General features: G+C 35.1%; 1 protein-coding gene across 1 annotated transcript; it reads left to right on the forward strand.

The window, feature by feature from the left end:
* Positions 1 to 683: 683 nt before the first annotated feature.
* LOC131161504 (uncharacterized) lies at positions 684 to 18,508 on the forward strand. The gene is made up of 9 exons (XM_058117315.1): positions 684 to 858; positions 1,926 to 2,002; positions 2,322 to 2,487; positions 11,351 to 11,441; positions 11,538 to 11,596; positions 12,382 to 12,442; positions 17,146 to 17,236; positions 17,307 to 17,383; positions 18,078 to 18,508. Exons 2-9 carry the CDS (start codon positions 1,975 to 1,977, stop codon positions 18,192 to 18,194), a joined length of 690 nt encoding a protein of 229 aa, XP_057973298.1. The 5' UTR covers positions 684 to 858; positions 1,926 to 1,974; the 3' UTR covers positions 18,195 to 18,508.
* The last annotated feature ends 7,935 nt before the right edge of the window (positions 18,509 to 26,443 follow it).

The raw sequence follows: 26,443 nt of genomic DNA on the forward strand, positions 1-26,443 counted from the left end.
TTTGGTTTAAAGATTAAAATGAGAATTTTAATCAAGTTTTTAAATTGTATTCATTTTATAAATGTTAATCAAATAAGTTGTTGGTTTCTAGTTTTAAGTTTCTATTTTCGGTTTTCAAATTTTATTTCTGATTTTTGTTTATTTAATTTTTGATAGTAATAACAAACATGCTTTTAGTATTTCATGTTTTTAGTTAAATTTTGCATAAGTATTCAATTTTTATTTTTTAAGAAAAAACATTATAATCTGAAACATATATTCAACAACTTGCATTAGAATTTACCTTTTAATTAAAGTTCTTAACCAAAGCCCTTAAAGGACATCCCAATCATAGCATAAGACTTTTATTGTAGAAGTCTTAAAATAAGAGATCATGTTGCTTAGGTTAGGTTAGATCAAATAGAAAAAAAGTGAACGGTAAAAAATTCTATGGATCTATTTAGTAAAAAAATTGATCGGTAAAATATTCTATGGATCGGTTTGAGTATTTGATTTTAATTAAACCTCTTTGGTTAATTTACCATCAAGAGAACATACATATCTCAAGAGTCAAATGTGTATAAAGCATTGTAAAATCTTTAAAACTTTAAAAGAACTCGAGAAAATTTTAAGATTTTAGTAAAAATGAAAATACATTATATTAAATTTTATTTAAGTCCGGAGAGTCGAGACCTAAATTTATTTTTTTACAATTTTTTTTTAGCTAATTTCTTTTAAGTTCACTGGGACGGGTCTGCCAGGAGGATGTCCCGCCAAACCCTATATCTCCGCACGACTGCCGCAGCGTTTACTCTGGTCTCTTCCCCGCCGCCAGAGAAGCCATCTTGTTCGGCGTTGTCGCTGCTTCGTCGGTCACAGGTAATTCTTCTCGCCTCGCCCCTTACGCCTTCGTTACCTTTTCTTATCTTCTCTATTTCTCCTCTGAGTACCCATTTTTGGCTCAATTTCGAAGCTGAGTTTTGAAGCCGGATGATATATTGTCATTTGTTTCTCCTTCTCTGTTTGATTTTTTCTCCTCTGCTTCATCCTTTCTCCAGTGACTAATTTTTTTCTTAATTCTGTAACTGCTGCATTGTTTCTTGTAAGTTCGTTTTTCTGTTTCTGTTATTAGCGTTGTTAGAGTTTTAGGTTAGAGATTCCAAACCCTTTCGGGGTTTAGGGTAGAGATCTTAAACCTGTTCTTTGAAAATAGATTCTCTGGACCATTCAAAATTGCACCGCCAGTTTTATTTATAAGTAGGTGATTCATAGCCATGCTGCACTGGTTCGATTATTATCGATACTGGTGTTTTTTTTTTTATTTTTTAATTTTATTATCAGAATCAAAAAGTTGGTTTTGGTGCCGTAATGATTTTTTTTGAAACTTCTTAATTGCTTATATAATTATATATTTGAAGTTTTCAATTTGAACCATGAGATGTTGGCTTGCTTACTTTTTTTGAAATTGTAATTCTTTTGGCTGCCTCCTTACAGGAAATATGCTTTGTGGACAATATTCTTTCTTTCTTTAGTTCCTCAAACACCAAAAAAGAAAATCAGGCTGATTAGAATTATACCCGAATTAATACATACTATACCAAGTATAATGAAAAATGAGCATTTTATTCCTAAATCCTACTTGATTTGGATGCATTAGCCTTAGTGGTGTTTTGTCAGTGTCATGTTAAAGGTTTTTTTAAGAAGTCTGTTCGGCTTCTTGTGCTGCCTTTAGGTTCTTGATCTAGATGCATTAGCCTTGGGGGGGTGCTCTGTCAATGCTCGCGTGCAAGGTTTTCTTTTCCTTTGTATTTTGATTAAATTTTGCATTGAAGAAATTAAAAAAACAAAAAAATAGAGAATTTGATGGAATGTTAGATCTTTTATTTACACTATATTGGGACAGGTCTTAACACTTAACTTATCAAATGAGACTTGTTGTGAAATAGGGCCAAGGAGCTGCCACTGTCACCGCTTCAATACTCATATTCTACTAAGATGCCAAAGTCGAAGCGTAACAGGCCAGGTCTGATCTCTTTATCTTTCTAATGTGCATTTGTTTGGACCATTTTCTAAATCAAAGGGTTCTTTCTTTCAAAATAAATGATGTTTGGTGCTGAGAAAAAAGCTGGAAAGGAAGAGAAATATCAACTATGTTGTTCTGGACAATGCCACTGGCATACTTGAGCTGAGATTTCTTTTTCAATAACATGGCTAGATGATACTGAATCTTTTTTTTGTTACTTTTATTTTCCGGTCATTTCCCATCCTCAAGGCAAGTAATTATGGTTTTGTGGAGCAAATTTTTGGATCCTAAATTTGGTATTCAATGGTTGAAAATACAGTTACCTTGTCGAAAACAAAGAAGAAAGGGAGGGAGCATAAGGAATCAATAGTGAATGCAATAAGGCAGGCTGCAGAAAACTACAATTCAGTTTATGTTTTTACTTTTGAGAACATGAGGAATGTCAAATTCAAGGAATTTAGAGAGCAGCTCAAATCTACCAGCAGGTGAACACATTATGGTTGTCATTTTTTTTTTTGGTTGTATGTATGGATATGCTTATTTTTTGTTATTACAGAGACTAGAATCTCGTAGAAACAATATTTTTTCCTTCATGATAAGGTTCCTTGTTTCATTCTGCTGGTTTCCAAGAAAATCCTTTAGAGAAGAAAATGAGTTTAGTTCTTAAAGTGGTCTTTCATCATATAAGACGATGATAAACAAACTAAGAATTTCACTTAATATGCTATGCAATGCAATGCTTTTTATGTTTGGCATGAATTCTTCATTTTTGAGATAACAGAGCAGAAGAAAATCTTATTCCCAGCAACAAGGAGGTTTTTAAGGTCTTTTCTTTTTTGAATGCAATTAGTTGCTGGAAAATCTCTTCATTTTGAAGAAAAAATTTGTTACAATTTCCAAGGCATCATTTTTATTGATACTTTTTTTTTTCCCATTGAAGTTTCAAAATTAGGTATGTATACTTTTTAATTTTATCATAAGATTTCTGTTGAAGAGATCTTTTATTTTGATTGGTTGCCCTTGTACTTGATTTTTGTGTATCTTATTTTCTTTTTTCTTTCTCCTTCCTTTTTGACAAACTTCTTGCCCACCTTTCCATGTATTCTTCTTTCATTATCTAATAATATTTTCTTCTTTTATAAATTAAAGACTGCTTTGATCATCCTCCTATTGCCCTCTTTCCCTCTATCCCTATACTTCTAGGAATAATAAGGATCCACATAAAGAAACAATTTCAGGGTGCTACCTTCTTCCCGCTACCCATTACAGATGAAGACAACTTATTAGGCTCCCATAATTTTCCTAGTCGACTTACTCTCCCTTGGAAGTTATCCCCACTCTGATCTCCAAGTCCAATAGACTTACCAACATAAATCCCTTAACTATCTTCCCTCCTCCTCCTCCTCCAAAAAAAAATTCTATCGCTATGTTCCAAAACATCCAAGATTGAGGATCTTGATTGTCTGTCTCATTACCAAAAATGTTTGTAGATTTACGTAATCCCTTCACACCCTTCTTTCTTGACACTGTTGTTTGAGAACTGGTATTAGCCAGCCAAGGAGTTGCTAAAATGCTAGAAGGAACTCAAATATTAATATTAGAAGCCAAAGGCATCTCCCCAACCCAAAGATTGTGCCAAAAATGAATTCGCTTCCCATTACTATGGACTTTTGGAAAGAAACATTCTTAAATCTGAGACATAAACTTTCAAGACTTGCATAAGTTGTTAATGGTTATTTAATGTTTTAGCATTATTATTATTATTTTGTTAGTAATATGTATGAGTTATTAAGGGTATTATGTTCATTCCTATTGTAGTTACATATATTATAAATAGAGGGAGGGACCTATCATTGAGTTTAGGTCTTTCATTTTACCCACTTACTCAACAGGGTAACTGAGAGTGATCCAAACTAAACCCTACTCTCCTTAGTCGTTGCCGGAAAACACCATTCTCGCAGCTGTCCTTCCTAGATTCACCTCCATCCATATTATTTCACAAAACCAACCATACACCCATAAATAGACCCCCATGACGACTCACCCCACAACACCCCATCGCTGGAGGATCCCCCACGCACCCCCATGTGCTGACCAAATGCCAGCAGGGCCGACCTCACACACTGGCACGCGAGTGAATTTCTGGCCACTTTTTTTTTTTTCCCTCTGCCATGCTCTGATTCCTTCTCTAGACTATATTATCAAGCTGTTAGGTCAATTTTTTGCTAAAAAATTCCACCTTTTCCAACTATGCACTCGTGGCATTCCGTTAATGTCTGTTCAAGGCTTGTGAAGGCTTCGTTGTGAGTTTTTTTGGAGCCGTGGCAGCATTCCTATGTTCAGTTGTGAGGCTGTGGCAGTGCTATATCCGTCGGTGAGTTGTTCACCACGTCTGTGGCGGTGTGGCACCTAAGGAATGGTTGTTTGATGCTTCGTGAAGCTGTTTATCAATTGTTAATGAGTTTATTGGGTCTGCAACTGTGAGATGTGCTGTGTTTTCTGATTCACTAGTCTAATTCCTTCCATATACCAAAATATCAAGGTGTTAGGCATGTGTTTTTGCTCCAAGATCCAATCTTTGTTGTGACATTGCAGTTATGGTAATTTGTTAGTTGTTGTTCGGTGTTAGTAACGGTCATTGGTGACCTTCTTGGGGCAGTGACAGTGCTCATAAGCTGCCCTTTATTTTTTTGGGTGTGTGAGGCTGTGGCAGTGTTGCTTTCTTGGGGTTGCGTGTGAGTTTCTTGGTGCCATGGCAGCCTTGTACTGATTTGTCTGTGGCTTGTTCATGGTGGGTCACCTTGTTCGTGGTTGTTCCAATTGTTCCAACAATTAATCTTATGATCATTGGTTTGAGTTTGTGAATGTTGGGATGCTGTTTGCAAATCCCAAAAGTATGATTCCTTCGTTAGTCACTTGTTTGAGTGAACCTCGTCCTATGACTATATCAAAGGAGGAATATCCAAGGTTTCTACAGTGTCAATTGTCTCAACAAGAATCTTACCACATTGCTTCTTTTGCTCAGAAAGGTAGTCCTACAGTCTGCATGTCATCTGGTATCCTTCCTGCTAGTCCTTGGATTATCGATTTTGCTGCCACTGAACATATAACAGGTGCAACCAACCTCTTTTTTGATCTCTAATATCCTAAAAATCTCCCTCAAGTTACCCATGCTGATAGGTCCAGTATTGTTGTCAAGGGGATAGGAATAGTAAATCCTACTCCTATCTCTCTTTCTTATGCTCTATACATTCCTAAATCTCCTTTCAATCTTATGTTAGTTGGTAAGCTTACAAAGTCACTAAATTGTTCTATCACATTCCTTCTTGATTCTGTGGTTATTCACGATCTGATGATGGGAAAGACAATTGGCACAGGACGTAAGGCTCGTGGAATTTACTACTTTGAGTTGCCTTCTCCACCCATTGCCTGCACAGTTGGAGCCACACTACTTCAAATCCATTGCCGCGTTGGTCATTTGTTCTTGGACAAGTTGAAACAACTAGTTCCTACATTGAGTTCTGTGTCTAATGTTGAGTGTGAGACCTGTCAATTGGGCAAGCATCATCGTGTTCCCTTTGCTCCTCGGGTTGACAAACAGGTTTTTAGTCCTTGCATGTTTGTCCATTCTGATATTTGAGGTCCTAGTCTTGTGATATCAAAATTGGGGTTTCGGTACTTGTTACATTTGTTGATGACTACTCTAGGGTGACTTGGTTATATTTAATGAAAGATCGTTCCGAGTTCTTTGATATCTTTTGTGCTTTCTATTTCCAAATAAAGACTCAATTTGACATGCTAGTTAGGATACTTCGTAATGATAATGCTAAGGAGTACTTCAGTACCCAATTCAGTGCTTATATGACTAACTTTGGTATGATTTATTAGCCCTCTTGTGCCCGTACTTTATAACAAAATGGAGTTGCAGAGCGGAAAAACAAACATATTCTTGAAGTCACTTGTACCCTATTGTATCAATTGAATGTCCCCAAAGTCTTTTGGAGTGATGTTGTGCCCACAACTTGCTCCCTCATCAATAAAATGCCATCCTCTGTCCTTGGTGATAAAATCCCATATTCAGTTATCTTTCCTAAGGCTCCTTTGTGCTCCCTTCCTCGTATATTTGTTTGTGTGCCCTTTGTCCATCAATTATCTTTAGGAATGGATAAGTTGGATCCTTATACTATCAAATGTATTTTTTTTTTTGGGCTATTCCTATACTCAAAAGGGATATCAATGTTATAGTCCTACTTTACATCGATTCTTTGTCTTTATTGATGTCACCTTTTTTGAGTCTACACCATATTATTCTGATTCCTTGAGTTTTGTTGACCTTGATGATTCCCTTCCTCTGCCTTGCCTTCAAGATCCAGACCTAGTTTCTATGCCCAATCCTCCTACATCTTCATCTAGTTTGAGTCCTTTTCATTGCTTGAATCATCCCACTTTGCGGGTATACACACGGTGGGGGAGTGCCCCCTCCAACTTCTACTACTGTTCCTCTAGTTCCCTCATTGAATGATCTTATTTATCGTGATGTTGATCCTCCAATAGCTGTTCGAAAAGGTAAACGTGCTTGTACCCAACATCTGATCTCTAATTTTGTGTGTTATGATTTCTTGTCACCCTTTTATTGTTGTTTTGTTAGTACTTTGTCTTTTGTTGCTCTTCCAAGATCTATTTCTAAAGCCCTATCCCATTTTGGGTGGAGGACGTCAATGGTTGAAGAGATGCGTGCACTACATGATAATGATACTTGGGATTTGGTATCTCTTCCTCCAGATCAGTTTGTGGTTGGTTGTCGCTAGGTGTACAATATGAAAGTCAATCCTGATGGTTCTATGGCTCGTTTGAAGGCTTGCCTTGTTGCTAAGGGGTATACTCAGGTGTATGGTTTGGATTATTCCGACACATTCTCCCTGGTTGCTAAAATTGCCTTAGTATTTTTATTCATTTCTTTAGCCACCACTTGTCATTGGACTCTACATCAGTTAGATGTGAAGAATGCTTTCGTACATGGTGATATTCATAAGGAGGTATATGGGGAGGAACCCTTGGGTTTGTTGCTTAGAGGAAGTCAGGCTTAATATGTCAGCTCAAGAAGTCGTTGTATGGATTAAAACAATGTCCAAGAGCATGGTTTGACTGTTTTAGTGCTGTAGTACTTGAGTTTAGCCTTCATCGGTGTGCAGTAGATCACTCTGAATTTTATCGTCATACTCCATCAGGCAGTATTTTTCTTATTGTATCAATGGTGATGATGATCGTGACATTCAGGACCTAAAGTTTCTATAGAGTAAGTTTCAAACCAAAGACTTGGGATCATTGAAGTACTTCTTGAGTATAGAAGTATCAAGATCTCGTATGGGAACTGTCATATCATAGAGGAAGTATGTTCTTGATCTTTTAGATGAGATGGGGTTGTTGGAATCCAAACCTGTTGATACACCCATGGATCACAATAGTAAGTTAATGCTAGATATAGGTGATTTGTTACCTAACCCAGGTCGATACCAGATGCTTGTTGAAAAGTTGATTTATTTCACAGTCACTTGACCAGATATGTCCTTCACAACAAGTGTTGTGAGTTAGTTTCTTGATTCCCCGAGAACAAGTCACTTGGATTCAGTAATTTGCATTTTGAGATATCTCAAAGGTACACTAGGGAGAGGTCTCTAATATCAAGATTGGGGTACACTCATATTCAGTGATATATAAATGCAGATTGGGCTGGATCACCTTAAGATCCACAACCAGGTATTGTATCATTTTCGGTGGTAATTTTTTGTCTTGGAGAAGTAAGAAACAAACTAGGGTTGGGAGTTCGAGTGCTGAGTAGGGCTATACACTACATGTGAACTTGTTTGGCTGAAGGACATGTTGAACAAACTAGGTTTTCCACATTCTCAGCCTATGGATTTGATGTGTGATAATCGAGCTGCTATTCATATTGCCTCCAACCTTGTCTTCCATGAGCGGACAAAGCACATTGAAGTTGATTGCCACTTTATTTGAGAGAAACTTGTACAAAAGCTCATTATGACCACTCATGTGAAGTTTGAGTTTAAGCTTGCTGGTTTGTTCACTAAAGCTTTAGGAGGTGCTTGTGTGAAATTCATTTGTAACAATCTCGGAGCATATGATATATATGCTCTAGCTTGAGTGGGAGTGTTAGTGGTTATTTAGTATTTTAGCATTATTATTATTATTATTATTATTATTATTATTATTATGTGTTAGAATGTTAGTAATAAGTGTGAGTTAGTGTATTATGGTAATTCCTATTGTACTTACATATATTATAAATAGAGGGAGAGACCTATCATTGAGTTTATGTCTTCCATTTCACCCAATTACTCAACAATATTATCTAAAATTCAGCATTCCTCACATTTTGTAGTAGGCCAAATTTGCGAGTTAGCTTATGCCAAAGAGAATTAGCCTCTAAAGGAAAGCGCCATAACTATTACCCACCAAAGAAATGTTTCTGGACACCAAAATTAACTAGACGCAAACCTCCCTCCCTTTTGTACCTACAAAAATCTCCTAGCCTACAAGCTGATCTCTATTACTCTCTCCCCTACTTGACAACAAGAAATCCCTCATTCATTTCTCAAGTCTTTGCGCCACTATCACAAAAATTCTGAAAAGAGAAAGATAATACAAAGGATGGAGAAGAGTAATATGACTTCCTAAGGTATTGAATGCTCCTTTCCACCCATCTAGTCTCTTAGCTACTCTCTCAAAAGCAGAATTGTAGAAAGAATTAGCATTAGGATTACCTCCTATGAGAAAACCTAAATAAGTAATTGGTTAAGTCAAAGCAGCACACTCTTAAAGCCTCACAGAAGGGTCCATATTAATGCCAAGGCCCACCAAACCACTCTTAGAAAGTTAATTTTTGGCTTGAAACTTTCTCAAACACCTGTAGCTTGTGGGATAGTTAGCAAGTTAGAGAAGCAACCCATGTTCTTTGTGAGAACTGAGAAAGAGAAAAATATCATCCATGAATTGGCGATGCAAAACGATACAATCCTCATATCTTACTTTGATCCCTTCCACCAACCCTCTATCAATTCTTCCCTCCATAATCCCCTAAGACCCGTGGATGCATAAAACCAAGACCTAGCCTTTACTTCGGCAGAGAAGGCCACAGAAGATAAGCACCCTCTAATCCATTTCCTCCACCTCTGACCGAACCCCATAGCGCCCTCTCCATCGATTTTATTCATACGATTCGTATCAACTTCACACCGAATTGATTTGAATCATATGAGTGAATCTAAAACCTACTAAATGATTGTCGAATCTATCAATCATCCTTGTGAATCTAATGAATCGATCTAAATCTATTGATTCACATGATTCTAAAACTATCATATCCTGACAAACCTGCTAGTTTAAAACCTCCAAAACAACATTTCTTTCTTTCTTTCTTGCTTTTGTTTTTGCACTATTACCTTCCATCCCTTGTCCATGTTAGTTTTGTGCTAAAAAAGAGAAGAAATAGAAGTTCACATCTTATATTGCCTTCACAAAACCATTCGTCACTCTAGGAATATACTACCATGCTATTTAAGAAGGGAAACAACACTTACTGGCTGAGGTGGTACTCATGTTTCATTGCGTAGTTAAGATTCAAGAGTTGGTTTTTGTGGTGGTTAAGTTTTTATCATATTTTTCTATTTAGTTTGTGAAAGATTATACATGAAATATTATTTTTAAAAATTGTTGATAAAGACCCAAAGTTCAATTTTTTATTATTTTTTCTTGATTCCTTTCCTTAAACAGCGTAGAGTTCATTTTTTTTTAAATCAATATTTCTTGACTCTCTTAGTTTTCATTTGCTTAGGGAAAGTATACACATGAAATATGATTTTTTTTTTTTCAAAATTTAAATGTACTTTACCATTTTGCTGCTTGTATGCAATCAATATTCGCACATCATTTAGAATTGATTTCAGAAATTGTACCGAATCTTACGATTTGATTTGATTCTCGATTCTCAATTCCCAAAATTGGAATTTCAATTCATGATTTGAATCTTGATTTGACAACTATGACCCTCCTAATGCCTAGTATTATCAGGCTTTGCTTTGTTGGACATTTCCGCTTTCCAGTCTTTGAAAGACATCTCAATACCTTTTGAGAACTGCTAGCACATCTTGCACGGCACTGAATGCCTTCTCTTAACTTCCTTTGAATTGAAAGTCTCCACACCTTTCTTCTGATTGGAGTACCGTCTTAAATTCTCGGCTGGTTTGAAGAATAATAAAGGAAAATTGGTATTTTTTCTGTCAAGTAAGTTGGCTCATTGGAGACCTTATCTTTTTATTGGGCGTTGTCCTTATTAAGCCCACTCGAATTTGAAAAAGGCCCTGCTGCTGTATTATTTTCATTTGGGCCTTCAAAACCACTGATTAGAGTCCTGTTATTTTGCAGTCTCTAAACCAATTAGTTCGAATTCTAAATGGGCTGATAATCTAGCTACAAAAATGTGTTCCTCCCATAGTGGAATTTTCTAGCTAGGAAACCTCAGTCTCTCCTTCTCTATCACCGGAAAGCGTCCATGGCTTGCTATCACATTTTGAAGTTGAGAAAATACTAAATTTATTCCTGTTTGCATCGAAACATAAAGCGTGTATGATATATTCCTTGAAGTGCTGAGATCATCGTTAGACACAGAATTAAAAACACACCCGTCATTGCTGATCCATAGTTCGCAAGGCTTTCACCGCATCTGGAGCTAGAACGTTGATATGGAAAATTGTTTGGAAACATCACTTAGGGATCAATTCAAAAGAAAAAAAGATCACTCTTTTTAATTCGTGCAGAAGGGACAGCAGCACCAAGTGACTTGAAGCTTGCTAAGATTTTGCGAGGTTTATACTCTATTAAAAATGATGCATCTGTTTCTGACCATTTCACTTCATTGTTTGGTAAGTCAACAGAAAATCTTTCTGGAAATCCATCACAAAAGGATTTTTTTACCTGGATTTTATAAAGTGCAAAGGGAACCTCCCTAGAAATAAAAGAGAACAATTGAAGATTTTCGAGTAATGATCATTCTGATGCTCCACCTTTAATGAAAGCTTTCTAGATTTTCAGTTGCATGGAATTTTTATTGTTCTGCTGGTTTTTCCCTAGCAAGCAAGGCAATACTATCAGGATATGTTCATTAAAGTGCTACTTCTAGAATTATCTAGCTGCCACACATTATATGCTCCTTTGGATAATTGAAATCTGGAAACTTGTTTTATTCAAATGTTTGCATATGGCCGCTGCTCTCTAATTATTACCATGAACACAGCAGGACTAAATATTTAATTTTGAAATTTTAATTTTCAGGTTTTTTCTTGGATCAAACAAAGTCATGCAGATTTCCTTAGGTCGATCTGTTGCTGATGAAATTAGACCAGGCATTCATAAAGTTTCTAAGGTAGGAATGTTTTATGCCGCCGATAAATTTTACGTTTTTTATGTCTTCATTAAATTTCTCATATTTTTGTTTTATTTATATTTTATTTTCTTTCAGCTTTTGCAGGGAAATTCTGGCCTTTATTTTACTAACTTGCCCAAAGAAGAGGTCCAAAGGTAACCCCTCCCACCCCTAGAGAAAGAACCATGTTTAAGAAAAGTCTGTTCTGAATGAAAAAGAATGAAACTTTGAAGTCTTATTTGTTAGTTATCTGGCTATTTTAATTGTTGTAAACTATTTTGTTATAGTACATTTTAAATCTTCATGCCTTTAGCTCCATGTTTAAGCAAGCCACACCATAATTAAATGCTCTTATGGAATATGGATGGGTTGATGAAGTGAAATTTTCCATGGCAATGTCAAGAATCCCTGTTTTTTCATGTCAGCTGTTGGAATTGCAGGACTTGTCACTGGAATGTATTTGATTCATGAATATCTATCATTTACAAGAAACTTCTATATGTGAAGCACTGAAGCTAGTTTATGTGCTAAAGTTGTCTTTATGGCGATTTCACATGACGATTGACAAGCTAGGTTTGTGGCAGATTTTGAGTTGTAATTGTTTGTTGAGGCTTTCTAGGTTCTTGTCTGATATATATATATCTGTCTCTGTGTGTGTGTGTGTGTGGATAGTTGAAGTGGTTGTTCGTGAGCTTTTTGTTGTCTACTTTTCCATATGATAATCTTATTAAATTTTTTGTCTGATTATGGTCCACTAACAGTTGTTAATTTTTCACATCTATTAGTGCCGTCATTGTGCTTTGTGTTAAAATGGTGCAAAATTGAAATTTTTTCTTTATTTGAGGCTAAATACACAAACCTCCAGTTTAAGTTTAGATTTTCTTGATGTGTTCAGTGTTGGCTGTTAACATGCTTTGCATTTCTTTAATATCTTCTGCAGGATGTTCAATGAATACGAGGAGTATGACTTTGCAAAGACAGGAAGCATTGCAGCTGAAAAGGTTTGGGAGAACTTGTGTCATTAGAATTCAATTTTAAAAATTCACTTTTAAGGACTGAAATCTGAATGTGATTAGCATACAGTGGGTGGTATTTTGTACATTGAAAAAATGAGGTAACGCATGATTGTAATAAAAAAGCCTAAGGTTACTTTTGCTTCATGGAATGAAACAGAAATTGCTTAGGGATATAATAATTTACAGTAATGTTACTTTGGCTAAAGTTCATGTGATTCCATAGGATAGGGATAGGCATTGCCATGGGTGGGAATGCTCATTCCTTGTCTATTCTGTGTTATGGATTAGTAAAATTTTTTGCATGATCATTTGCTGTATAATGACAACATATTTTCTTGTAAGCTATTATATCCCTATGCAATACATTTCATTCCTAGCCACTATTCTATTATTTGAACCAAATCTAATCTAAAGTACCTTCAGCAGTAACTTATGAATATTACATTCTTTGAAATGTGACATGAATATTACTAATGAACCAAACTTAATAGTCATCCTACATTGATGAGAATTTGATTCTGGAAATTTAAGATTCTAGGAATGTGAAATTTTATCAAAATTCTTGATTCTAGAAACCCAACGCCGCCTGAATGCGATGCATCAAGGGATCGTATGTACCCACTTATTATTAAGTGTTGAACTGAAGTAAGCAGTGAATTTGATAAGTGCTGAATTGAATAAATTCTCAAAGTCATAAATTATATATTTAATATATTAACTTTATAGATAAACATTTTATTAAGTTAATTTATGTAATTTAATTCATATAATTTAAAATAACTAAATTATAAGATATATGAATTATATTAGAAAGTATAAAAAAATTATAATTCATATATGTAATAAAAACATTTATCTATAAAATTTAATTATATAATTTATTGAAGTATAAAATATAAATTAACAATAATTATTTGTAAATTATAATTCTGCAAAAATTGAATACTATTGGTCAAAATTACAATTTTGCCGCCTTAGAGTAACAGTAGCACTTATGAGAAGTGCCATAAGCCATCTTGGATTGCTTATAAAAGTCCCTTAAAACGAGATAGTTTTTTGGTTGAACTTTATAATGAAGCACTTCTTTGAACATGCCAAAATAGCACTTATTGTGCACAAACACTTGAAAAAGTGATAAAGGCTATAAGTACTTTTTCTAAGTGCTGCCAAACTGGGGCTAATCCTCCTTCCATTATTTCATTGCATCAATTAAAGATTATTGTTCAGAACACGTCTCTTCTAGCACGGGGCTACGTATTGTTAGAATTTCTTCTACAGATATCTATTTGAGGCTAGAGAAGAGTGTGCTTAATGCATCTGCCCCTAAGCTGCAAAGGAATCCTTTGAAGATTTAAATGAACAAAAGGTTACGTTGATGATCTACACATGCTAGATTTGAATTTATTAAAGGAAGTTCTGTATGTTGAGTTAACCATTCCATGGTAAGCTCAACAATTGCTGGAAAGATGGGGCTAATGGTTCATTGATCCTTGAGGGGAAAAAGTTTGTTTGGATTGTGGTAAAAACAAGGGGAGAAAGGGTCAGCAAGAGAAGTTTTCTACCTATTACGGTGGCAAGGGTTTAAGAAGGGCTTTCTTAGCTTTTGTTAATTTTTTCCTTTTATTTTTTGTATTTTTATTGTACTTACTGTTTTTCATGAGAAGTTCTGACCCTCCTTTAGCTTGCAATTCTTTTTCTTCTCTTGTGATATATTTATTTTCTTATAAAAAAAAAAATGATATGATAGGCCTTTGGTTTTGAATTTTTGATCCTCAAGTTTCTTCCGTCCAAGGCTGAATGCAGTATGGGAAACGAGGCTGGCAACTCATATTTAAGATGTTTAGCATTTCTGCATTTTTAGTTGTTATTTTAACTTTATTATTCCATTTTAGTTATATTTTCTGGAAGTATTTTATGGGCTGGAGATAGGTAGTTTTAGCTTTAGGAAAGGGCATCCTTGTATTATTTAGTTCCCTAATTCTTATTTGCTTGTTTTTCAAGCATATTAAGGCTTTAAATGCATGTCTTATGACGTGTATATTCATGACCCAGTTTAGTATCCTTATAGCAATGGTGGATCAAGCGGCCGAGGGCTCTGATGAGGCTGCAGGTAGTATGGTTTATGTCTATCCTGGGGCTGGGTATGGTTTGGTTAATAAAATCATATCCCTCAAATCATTAACCGAGCTGAAGGTTCGGTTTGCTAGGAAAGTTTCAGATGGTTAACCGAAATTTGGTCAACCAGTTTTTAAGCCAATATCCAATGGTTGAACTGTTGGATCCTATTTAAAATTTTAAAGTCACTACAAATTAATACTTTTCTTCCATACAGTCAACGTGTAAATTTTAAAATTCAAAAATTAAAATTCGAGCATCAATAAGAAGTTTATGGACTTTAAATTAGCATCCTACAGAAGCTTAAAGGCATCCACCTATGAATTGAACATAAATAAAATCCATAATCCAAGTTCTATTTCTAAAAAAGGATCATAAAAGTGACTAACCCAAGTTCCACATTGTTATTGAAAAACAAATTTTGTATTTAATTATTATATTTCTATATAATTTATAACTACATAACATATATTTTTTTATATATTTATAATATACTGCTTTGGTCTGGTTCTGTGGTTTTTGAATGGTCTGAATCAAAACTGAATCTTAAACTGAAAAAATTGAAAACTCCAAGCTGAAATTGAACTGGAAAAATGGTTAACCAATTTTTCGGTTTGGCTTGGTTTGGTTTTCCAGTTTTTCTTGCCCAACTCTAGGTTTATCCTCATTTGAATCGCGGTACAGGAGAGAGAGAGAGAGAATATTCTGATGTGACGATAATCTTTTAGAAATAATATTGAGGGTAATTTGTGTAATGTGGAGTTTCAGAAGTTTGATTCAGACGAGAGTTTTAGTAAGGGTGGTTACCCTAAGGAAATAAAGAAATGTGGTAATGTTTGGATAATGAGTGATGCCGCTAGTGAATTTGCTTGTGATGATTTATTATTGGGTGAGGTTCAGGAACAATATTGGTATTTTTTTAAAAAAAAATTCTGATTTACATATAGATTTATCAAATATGGCACCATCTCCAATTGAAGGTCTGTAAGGTGCTCTGGTTTTGAGGATAGTGGTCTGAGTGAAGAGCAGCAGTGTAGGGATGAGATATCCCACGTCTGCTGGGAAGATTAATGGGAAGGGCAACTACTAATGGACAAGATGGGCCTGTGGTTATGGGAAGAAAAGAAGTTCAGTTGGATGGTGATAAAAGAAGGGGAAAAGCCAGCACGAATTAGCAAATTGCAGTATACAATTAATTACAACGGAAAGGGTTTAAAGAGGGCTTTTCTTATTTAGTTTTGTTTCTGTATTTCTATTTTGTTGTTAACCACCCCCCTCTATTTTTAAAGATTTCTTGTCCTCTTATAGGCTGTAAATATATTTATCTCTTTTCTTAATTTACCTTCTTTTATTATCTAAAAAATACCTTTCTTGTATATAGATTTTTAGATTTGGAAAAATTGAATTGAATGCACATTTGGTACATGGGAATGGTATGTAATTGAGAGGAATGAAATCAAAATTTTCACTTCATTTCATCATACTCTCCATTCAAAATTCCATTCCATTCCTTTCCTACTCGATTCCATTCCACAAACCATGCTGTGAATACTCAAGCTTCCTCCTTATTATCATTATTAGTGTCTGCCATGTTCCATCTGTAATTAAAGAAAAAATGAAATGTATATATGTCCACTCTTTAGTTTACTTGTGAGAGGGAAAATGTAAATAGCTAAAAATCTCTTTACTTTATTTCTTAAAATTAACTGCACAATATTTGCATCTTCTTTATTTTGTAAAAAGTCTGTTATTTTTCAATGGGGAAAATGTCAACGCATCTTAGGGTCCATTTAATTGTGGAAAACAGTTTTCTTTTTCTATTTTAGTTTTTCAACGAATTACAAGAAAATTAGCTAATTTTGTAGTTATAACAAAATTTGGGTACCAAAAAAAAAAAAAGAACAATAAATAGTTTTAGCCCTGTTTTCTTCTGGAAATAGGTTCATTTTTTTTTTTACTTTTTCAAATAATTAAAAAAATGATGCCTTGTTTTTCAATTTTCTAAATTTTTATAGAAAAGCTGGAAAACATATTTTTATTGTTTTCTATATATTTCTGATTTCTTGCTCTCCATTTGGGAGTGTCAGATCTTGGACTTTGATTTGTGGGTCATGACAAAATATAGTTTAAAATTATATTGAGTTTTTTCCAAACCCACACAAATGCAAATTCCAGCCCCAGGATCTGTGATTCCTAGGTACTATCTTATATTATATAATTTTTGGAAAACTAGAAAGAAAGTTGTCTTTAAAAAAAAAAAAAAAAAATTACTTTGTAATTATTTTGAAATCTAGAAATAAAAAATTGTTTTGCACAACTAAACAAACTCTTTATTTTCCACCTTTTTTATATGAATCTTGGAAAACTAAAAAAATTAGATGAAATTTTTATAATTTTTTGAAAAACTGAAAGTGAAAAATAGGAAATGATTTCCACAATTAAACAGGCCTTTAGGCTTTGCCATCTGAGTTCACACTAAGCTTGGAAGTCATTAAATTTCTACGATCAGCATCTATCACATATCTTGCCTATTTTGACATCAGTGCTTGCATTTTGTGGTGCAAATGGTTCAGGTGCATCTTGAAGAAGGTCCTCTTGACCAGTTTACGCATGAGATGGAACCCTTTTTGCGCAAGCAAGGAATGCCTGTTCGGTTGAACAAAGGTGCGTCTTCTATATCTACCACTAATTATGGAGGTTGTACATGCATCTTTGATATTATTTCCATGTGCAGGAGTGGTGGAGCTTGTTTCAGATTTTTTTGTTTGTGAGGAAGGGAAGCCATTATCGCCCGAGTCTGCTCGTATACTGGTTTGTTCTGATCTTCCAACTTTTTCTTACAATTTTTAGGAGTGTCAGTAATGAGAGGCCTTGGAATGGGATATGGTTTTGCCCTAACAAACTTCAATGTTGACATAAAATCTTGCCTCATTCCTCTGTTTGTGAAAGAATGAATGTCCAAGATGTACTGATGTAGTGAGCTATGGCTTGTCCCTGTGGAATGGTTACCTATCTTTCGTCAATATCATGGTCTGTATGTGTACCGCCTAATTTGATCACATCCCCTGTGGGTGAGGAAACATTGGTATTGTGGGAGGGAACTACTACATTTTCACCCTTTTGGGTATTTTGTGGAGATCTATGTTGGGAATGAATTTTGATTGGTCATGTCAAGGGCACCACCTCCCCTCGCCTTTAAACAGTAGGAATATCTTTTCAGTCTGAGATGCTCCCACATTCTTTGCTTAAACAGTAAGATGTTTTCCTCTAGTCTATAGTGCTTCCACTGTCCTAGATATATGTTTGTACTTCGCTAAAGAATAGGACCATCTCTCGTCTAGATTACTTCATTGCTTCCAAGTATGGCATGCAATCACGGGGGTTTGAAATAAAAGTTGCTGTTCCCAGGAGTTCCATTTGACTGCATTTAAAAGTGTAAACATGCTGTTTTAAAATGTCTTTTGGAAGAGAGTGCTGAAGTTTGACTAACCTTAATCATCTGCAGCGTCTTCTGGGATTCAAAATGGCTACCTTCCGACTTCACTTAATATGCAGGTTGAGCCCTGGGGATTTCGAAGTTTATAAAGAAGGGCTAGATGTTTCAGATGTTGACTCTGCATAAGACCACATTTTGGGTGTATGCATCTAAAGTCCTTTACTGTTGAGGTGCTGCTGTGAGTTTTAGTGTGGGTCATATGATTTTGTCCTTTTAGTGTTTTTGAGCTACTGCACTTATTTTTGCCCTAGTTTGTGGTGTGGTAAAATTTTGTAACAGAACGACTGGTGTTCAAAATGTCTTGTTGAGTATCGTAGGAATTCTCCATTTCTTTTTTTTTTTTGGAAAGCTGTTTGGTAGAAAATTTTTGTAATCCTATGATCACAATTGGAAATTTGTATCAAACTTCTTTAATTTTTCATGAGGTTAAAAATTCAATCCCAGATTTGTTATTGGCTCACCATAAGCAGACTTTGAGGGGCATTATGACTATATGCTTTTCTATAATTGCGGTCTTCTGAACATGGATTCTGCAATGCACTGCCTGTTGTCCCTCTTGGAGTCTTGGCAGCCTGCAAAACTCTAATGGATGAGCAGCCATTTGCTCATTTATTTATTTCAATGTGTTTCTCCTCATCAGTGGCCCACACTTGTCATACTAATTGGTAATTGTATCATGGAAACGCCCAGGTCTTCAACCAAACTAGAATGCTTAGCTAAAAAAAAAAAAATACTATAAATAAAAAAAATACAAACCGAAAACAAGAACATAATTACAAATAAATGTTGGGAGTGGACTTGTTCACTGTGTTTGCTACAAAGTATTTGGATTATATGATTAAGATGGTGTTAAGGTCATAAAAAATTCATTATTAACTTCTCTTTTCTGTTTTTACAAATTAATTTACATACTTTAATTCAAGAGATAGACCCACTATTTTTTACTGAGTATTTATCATTGAGGCACTTTATTCTTTTGTTTAGTTATTAATAATTAATTATTGTAAAATTATTTTCTACATAATAACTTTTTAACTGGCCTTCCATTTTTTAAAAAGTCATTTTTCTAATTACAGTATTACTTTTCTATTTTTTTTATCAACATATTGAATGTAATATTATAATGTCCTGCTTTGCATTTATCATTAGTTAAGAACTTATGATTTTTTTTTTCTTTTCATGCAATAATTTGTGCAAAATTTTGTTTAAATTTAATGTTATATATATATATAGCATTTAAGTAAAAAAACAAAAAACCCTTACATTTCATAAAATCTTTTACATTCAAAAAATGTTTTGAAAGGCTAATTTAAGGATATAGGAAATTTTTTTTTTTTTGGGTGATATTTTATTTTTAATATTTTTTGAAATATTAGTAAATTTTATTTATATATTTTGAAGAATAACTTTTGAATTGAAATTTTTTTATTTTAATTATTTACAAATTAACCAATCATCTTTTATTTAATTTTATGATATTACTTTGATGCCAAAAAATCTATTAACTTAATATTTTGAACTCATCCATACAAAAAGCATTTGAAAAAGAATAATAGATTATATATATATATTTTGTAATTTATATAAAATTTATTTATAGTCCAATTAAGAGATGGGAAGTTTTAGGTGAAACTGAAGGGAGGGCCCTTTGGCCTCTCAAATATAGACTTTTTATTTTTAATGGAAAACCCAATTTTTTTGATAATCTTCACTTATGGCGAAGGAAAATCGTGATTACAATCATGCCACAAGAGATTTATAAAACCAAAACAAGCCTAGCAAAACCCGTACCAAAGACCAACTAAAACAAACTAAACAAGCCCAAAAGTAATCAAAACAAACAAAAATAAATTACTTGCAAATCGATGTCAAATACCTGTAAAAAAAAAAAAAAAAAAAAAAAAACCCCATGGAAAACATAGGAGAACCAAATGAAGACAATTAAATATAAAGGTTTGGAATACTCATCTTATCCATACAAATTAGATCTCATTTTACTCGGTAGCACATCAAGTACAAAATATTTCCTCGTATTGCCTCCCTCGCCTTGATGAGCCAAGTAATCCGTCACTTGATCACCTTGTATAAATTAGTACTTTATAGAGAACTGAAGGCCTTGTAGCTCCTCCTCTAACACTTCTCAAAAGTCTCATAAGTACCGGGAAGAGCGAATTCCATATGTGAACCAACCCATCACCAATTCCGAGTCGCTTTCAATATAAATATTCTCATATCTCAACTTTTCAAAGCTGGTGAGCAAAATGTCTAAGGATCCTTGAGCCTTTATATACATGGTGTTCCTGCCTTGGTCATCAATGTGTCATGTGGTCTCAAACATAGACAGAAGGCCACATAACACATTGATAACGAAGGCAGGAACACCAAGAATATAAAGGCTTAGGGATCCTTAGACATTGTGCTCACCAACTATGAAAGAGAGCAGCACCATCATTAGCCTAGGTGCCTCTAAAAGATGGTGTTTGAGAGATTGAGCCTCAATTGGCCAAAGGCAAGAAAATTAACAAAATTGTGGTTCACTAAAATGCTAAAACCCAGTTGTGAAGGCTTCAAATGAAGAGACAGACAAAGAGATTTTCTTGGAGTAAACGACAAACAAATATTGTGCAATAAGCATTTTGATGGCAAAAATGCCCAGAAGCACTATTGGACCATAGGAGTGGCAACCCAAGGAGTGATCTAAGTTGGGGAAGAGGTGGGGGGGGGGGGGGGGGGGGGGTAGCACAGGCCAACAAGATTGAGTGAAGGAAAGGATCAAAAAGCGATTTGCCAAAAAGGAAACAACCATAGTGCCATCTGGGGCTTTGCCACCCATTTCCATCAACATGTTTTTACTCTCCATGCCTCATTTGGGGTGAGTCCTAAATAGAACCCATTCTTAGATGGCGATGTGGTTGAGGTAGAAAGATACATTCCTAGGATTTAGGGTCTAGAAGAAGAAAAAAGGCGGTGTTGTGGGATAAAATCTGTAACAATTACCCTCCACGAACTAGTTGATGTTATGGCCAAACACCTTAGGCCATTATACAAAGTTGCCTATTTTAAAGGGAAACCGATTCATCACATGCTTAAAAAGCTAGGCAAGAAGACAAATGATTTATTCACATTGAACATCATTATGGTTGATTTTATAAGAGGAGAAGCTAAAACGCTATATATAGCTCCAATATATTTGATTGTTGGGAAGACCATGCGAAAGGAGCCTTTCTCTTTGGTGGATTAAAAGTCGACCTACAATGCTCTTCTTGGTCGATATTGGATCCAATCAAACACATGCATCGCGTAATCTCTACACTAGTTCCTTATACTTTAAAGTCCTAATGGTATTGTAGAGATAGTGGCGGCAGACTATCACCCCATTTGTGATAAGGACCAAGACTCACTACAAGAAATAAGGTTATTAGTGACGGTTTTAAACCGTCACTAATAATAAAAAAATCGTCACTAATAGTATAAGTCACAGATTGATCAGTATTAGTGATGGTTTTAACTTTGTCACTAAATCTGCGGTTACTAATAATTATTAGTGATGAACAATTTAAACCGTCACTAATAGTGAAGTATTAGTGATGAAATATAACCATTACTAATATCCTAAGACCGTCACTATAAATCATACACTAAAGCCTAAGTATTAGTGACAGTTTTAATAACCATCACTGATATGACACTATTAGTGACGGTTAATAAACCGTCACTAATGTTGCACTTTTAGTGACGATTATTTAAACCATCACTAATAATGTACTATTTGTAATGGTTATAAAACCATTACTAATATTGTTCTTGTAGTGATCAATTTGAACCTAGAAAAAGCTAAATTTGTAGTGACGGTTTTAGCCTTTAGTGACGGTTTAGAAATCGTCACTCATACTTCGCCCAACTATTATTAGTGACAGTTTGAATAACTGTCACTAATACTTTGAGAATTTATTATTATTATTTTTTTTTGCAAATTCTTGTAAGAACTTGTAATCGCATTTCAGCATACATTAAATTAAACCAAAATTACTAAAATAGTCATAAATTATTAAAATTTAAAATACAAATTGTTCAAAATTCAAATATATCCAAATACAAATTCAAATTAAAATATACAAATTAATTCTATTCATATGAAAAGAAATATAGGAAAAGTCAAAAGCTGTGCACACATCCAACCCGATTGTAGTGCGTGGCATTGTCGTAGTGTTCTAACAACTGCAAACCCTACAAAATAATAATTATACAAGAATTTAGCTAGTATATTACAATGTTTGAACATATATGCATATCCTATAATTAAAAATGATTTGATAGCAAAATGATCGGATGTTCGAACATTGTGTAAAAAGAGGATACACTTGTAACTAAGTTTAATAAGTCGGAATTCACCCCACTTGATTTGGACCTCTATGCCCGATTTGTAAACTAAGTGCTTAAAATGAACTAAGTTTACTAAGTTTGTTCGTATTCTAACTTTACTTCTAAGTGAGGAAAAAGCTCTCGGGAGGAGTTTTTGGGCATGGTTAACTCCGACACGTCCATCTCAATGTGACAGACGTGTCGGGACTGATCCCGCTTGGTTTGGATCTCATATGCCCGAATTGGATACCCGAGTGCTTAAAAGTGAACTAAGGTTACTATGTCTCATATTTTAACTTTACTTCTAAGTAGGTAAAAAGCTCTCGGGGAGGAGTTTTTGGGTACCGTTAGCTTCGACACGTCTAGATCAATGTGACGAACATGTCGAGGCTGACTCCATTCAATTTGGACCTCGTATGCCCGAATTGGACACTTGAGTGCTTAAAATGAACTAAGGTTACTATGTTTTATATTCTAACTTTACTTCTAAGTGGGGAAAAAGTTCTCGGGGAGGAGTTTTTGGGCGCCATCAGATCCAACACGTCCAATTTGATGTGGCGAACGTGTTGGGACTGACCGAACTCAGTTTGGACCTCGTATGCTCGAATTGGACACATGGGTGGTTAAATTTAACTAAGTGTACTAAGTTTGCCTCTAAGCATATAATTTCAATTGGCACGGAGTTTTTGGGCACCGTCAGATCCAGAATGTCTAGGTCAATGTGAGGGATGTGTTGGGACTGACCACACATGGTTTGGACCTTGTATGCTTGAAATGGACACTTGAGTGCTTAAAATGAACTAAGTATACTAACTTTGTTTGTATTCTAACTTTGCTTCTAAGTGGGGAAAAAGCTCCCAGGGAGGATTTTTTGGGCACCATCAGCATCGGCACATCCAGGTCAATGTGACGGACGTGTCGAGACTGACCCTAGTTAGTTTGGACCTCGTATGTCTGAATTGGACACTTAGGCTCTTAAAATGAACTAAGTTTACTAAGTTTGCCTCTAAGCGTATAATTTTCAATCGGGAAGGAGTTTTTGGGCTCTATCAGATTCGGCACGTCCAAGTCAATGTGATGGATGTGTCGGGACTGACCACACACGATTTGGACCTCGTATGCTTGAAATGAACACCCCCGAGTGCTTAAAATGAACTAAGTATACTAAGTTTGTTTGCATTCTAACTTCGCTTCGAAGTGAGGAAAAAGCTCTCGAGAGGAGTTTTTGGGCACCGTGAACTTTGGCACGTCCATCTCAATATGACGGATATGTTGGGACTGATCCCACTTAGTTTGGATCTCGTATGCCTGAATTGGACACCAGAGTGCTTAAAATGAACTAAGGTTACTATGTTTCATATTCTAACTTTACTTCTAAGTGGGGAAAATGCTTTCGAGGAGGAGTTTTTGGGCACTGTCAGCTCCGGCATGTCTAGGTCAATGTGACAAATGTGTCGGGACTAACCCCAGTCAGTTTGGACCTCGTATGCCCGAATTGGACACTTGAGTGCTTAAAATGAACTAAGTTTACTAAGTTTGCCTCTAAGCATATAATTTTCAATTAGGAAGGAGTTTTTAGGCTCTGTCAGATTTGGCACGTCCAAGTCAATGTGATGGACGTGTCAAGATTGACCACACTCGGTTTGTAGAAATAAGACACAAAGCTTTATAACATGTATTGGAATATTGAACTTCTTGAATATATAGATAATTATATAACTTCTAGTTACATAGCCCAAGTCTGGAGAATCAACTAGTAAAGAAGGTGTTCTAGCTTGGATTGAATTTCATAGCAAGATTTTCTAGGAAGATCATTGTGCGTGTTATGAACCAAAAATGCATGTACCGATTTTACAAAAGTATAGACAAAAATAATGACATTGAACATTACCATAATATAGGTATAGATAGCACATCCACAAGAACTTATGGGGCAGACGGGTCTAGGATTTTTATCTCTTCCAATGCAAGCCTTTTGTGCAGTCGCTTTTGATTATCTGCAAACTCCTTGAATAAATCTTGTAGCTGCTTAGCTTTCCTATATTCTTTAGTTCTTAACTAACAAAGCTTTAATTTTTCGCCAATTATAACATTTGTGCTCTATAATTCCTGATGCAAGATGAGGATCATAAAATCAGTTATGCAATTCCACAACAGAGCTTCAACACTAGCACAAAAATCTGACTTTTATAGTTGATGATATTTTCTAAAAAAATAATAAAAATAAAAATGAAATAATTTGCCATGGACTTCTCTTTCGGGTTCCCAATTAATGGTTTAAACAATCCATGCCTTAGTATCTTTTTAGTTATCACCCACGGCTTGCAGAAAATGAACAAAACAATGAAAGCTAACTGACAAGGGAAATATAAGTTCTAATGAAGGTGGACACTGTACAATCAACAATAATAATGCATTTGTAGATACCTTCCTGTTGAAGATGTTATAATGTGATTTGGATTCTCTAAAATTCCCATAACTTCTCCAGGTTCTCTTTAGAATCCAACCCAATGGTTCCCCTCGTGTATGTCTCTGAAGACAAGCTTGGGAAAATGCAGACTTGCGTTGATATGGTAGTCTGTTATGTATGAATTCAACAACTATTCTGGGGGAGAAGTCTTTCTCCAAAATCTCAATTAACATGAGATGGTCATATGTAGTGATTCTATTCATAAGTGAAGTTTCCCCTCCCATATCTAAATCTTACTCTATAGATTGAGACAAGTTTGACTTATTTTTGACATTTGAACTATAAAGATCCTCATGACAGGCAGCACTTCCAACACTAGAATCACCACCTTCTTTTGAATCTGAACCAGAAGGTAGTAGGGCGGTAGGCTAGTTTTCCATTGTTCAATTGTATCTAAGCAAAATATGTCCAACTCTAAACAGAGTAAAGTACATTAGTTCATAAACCGAAAATAGAAGCTATAATATGCATAATATTAATTCCATTATTTCTGTTAACAAAGTATGTTGAAAAGATAAAAACATTCACAAATGCAATTAATCAAATTAAGATATTAATGATAGTACATGTTTTGGGTACCTTAGAGCTCCTCCCTCCTTTCTTTGCCTGTGCACATAGGTGGGTTGCTTGGGAAGATGATTACATTTCAGCAAGGTAATTAGGAGACTATCTTCGTAGTAGTGGACAAATAAAAATAATTCGTGATATTATCTGGGAAGCAAAACTGGATATATATCAGGAGATGTTATGGCTAACCTCGCTAGTGTGTTTGACACTGCAAATGAGAATCTGGATGAGTTGAAAATAAAATGGAACAAGCAACCCATGTCCTTTTAAGTAGAATACTTGAAGAGAAAGGCCGTCAATTGTAGTCTTATATTAGTGATGATTTTTACAACCGACATTAATAATGCATTTGTTGACGGGGAAAAAAAGTTCAATAGGTTACCAAAGGGGTGCATTATTAGTGTCGGTTTGTAAAACCATCACTAATATAGTGGATTATTTTTGACGATTTTTTTTAACCTTTGCTAATAGTGGAAGTGATAGTGCTTGGGTGCTTGTGAGATAGTTGGAATAGGTTGTGTAGCGAATTATCGGCCATATTGGGTGGCTATGCAATTCAGAATTGATCAAAAACTTCTGGGCAAGGTTGTCTTCTTGCTCGTCCCGCAAAGATCATTTTGAGTAAGGGTTTCCAGTAGACACTATAATTGGTGAAAGATTCATATGTTGACTCGAGCAAATTGTAATGAAGCATTTGTTTATGACAATGAGTAAGCCTAAGACTTCACCATCTGATCAAGCAAGAATGCACAGGGAGATGTTGCGATTCCTTTGCATCGAGGAATCCTAATAATCGTAGTGAAGGACCTTCCAAGATGAAGGTAGAGACGGTCTGTGAATAGAGCAATGAGGAGGAAGATTTCCCTCCGGATATAGAGATTCAACCTAGTGATGCAAGTGAAACTAATGTCAAATCAAAAGTGAAACCAATGGTTCCACTTGAAAAGGGTGGAAGTAGTTGTCATGATCCAGTTGC

This window comes from Malania oleifera, chromosome 8, assembly GCF_029873635.1.
Source record: "Malania oleifera isolate guangnan ecotype guangnan chromosome 8, ASM2987363v1, whole genome shotgun sequence".
Taxonomy (NCBI): domain Eukaryota; kingdom Viridiplantae; phylum Streptophyta; class Magnoliopsida; order Santalales; family Ximeniaceae; genus Malania; species Malania oleifera.

Coding starts and splice junctions, on each gene's coding strand:
- LOC131161504 (XM_058117315.1), top strand. CDS start 1,975: ATGCCAAAGTCGAAGCGTAACAGGCCAG. Junction 2,003..2,321: donor GTCGAAGCGTAACAGGCCAG/GTCTGATCTCTT, acceptor TTGAAAATACAG/TTACCTTGTCGAAAACAAAG. Junction 12,443..17,145: donor GAAGCATTGCAGCTGAAAAG/GTTTGGGAGAAC, acceptor CAAATGGTTCAG/GTGCATCTTGAAGAAGGTCC.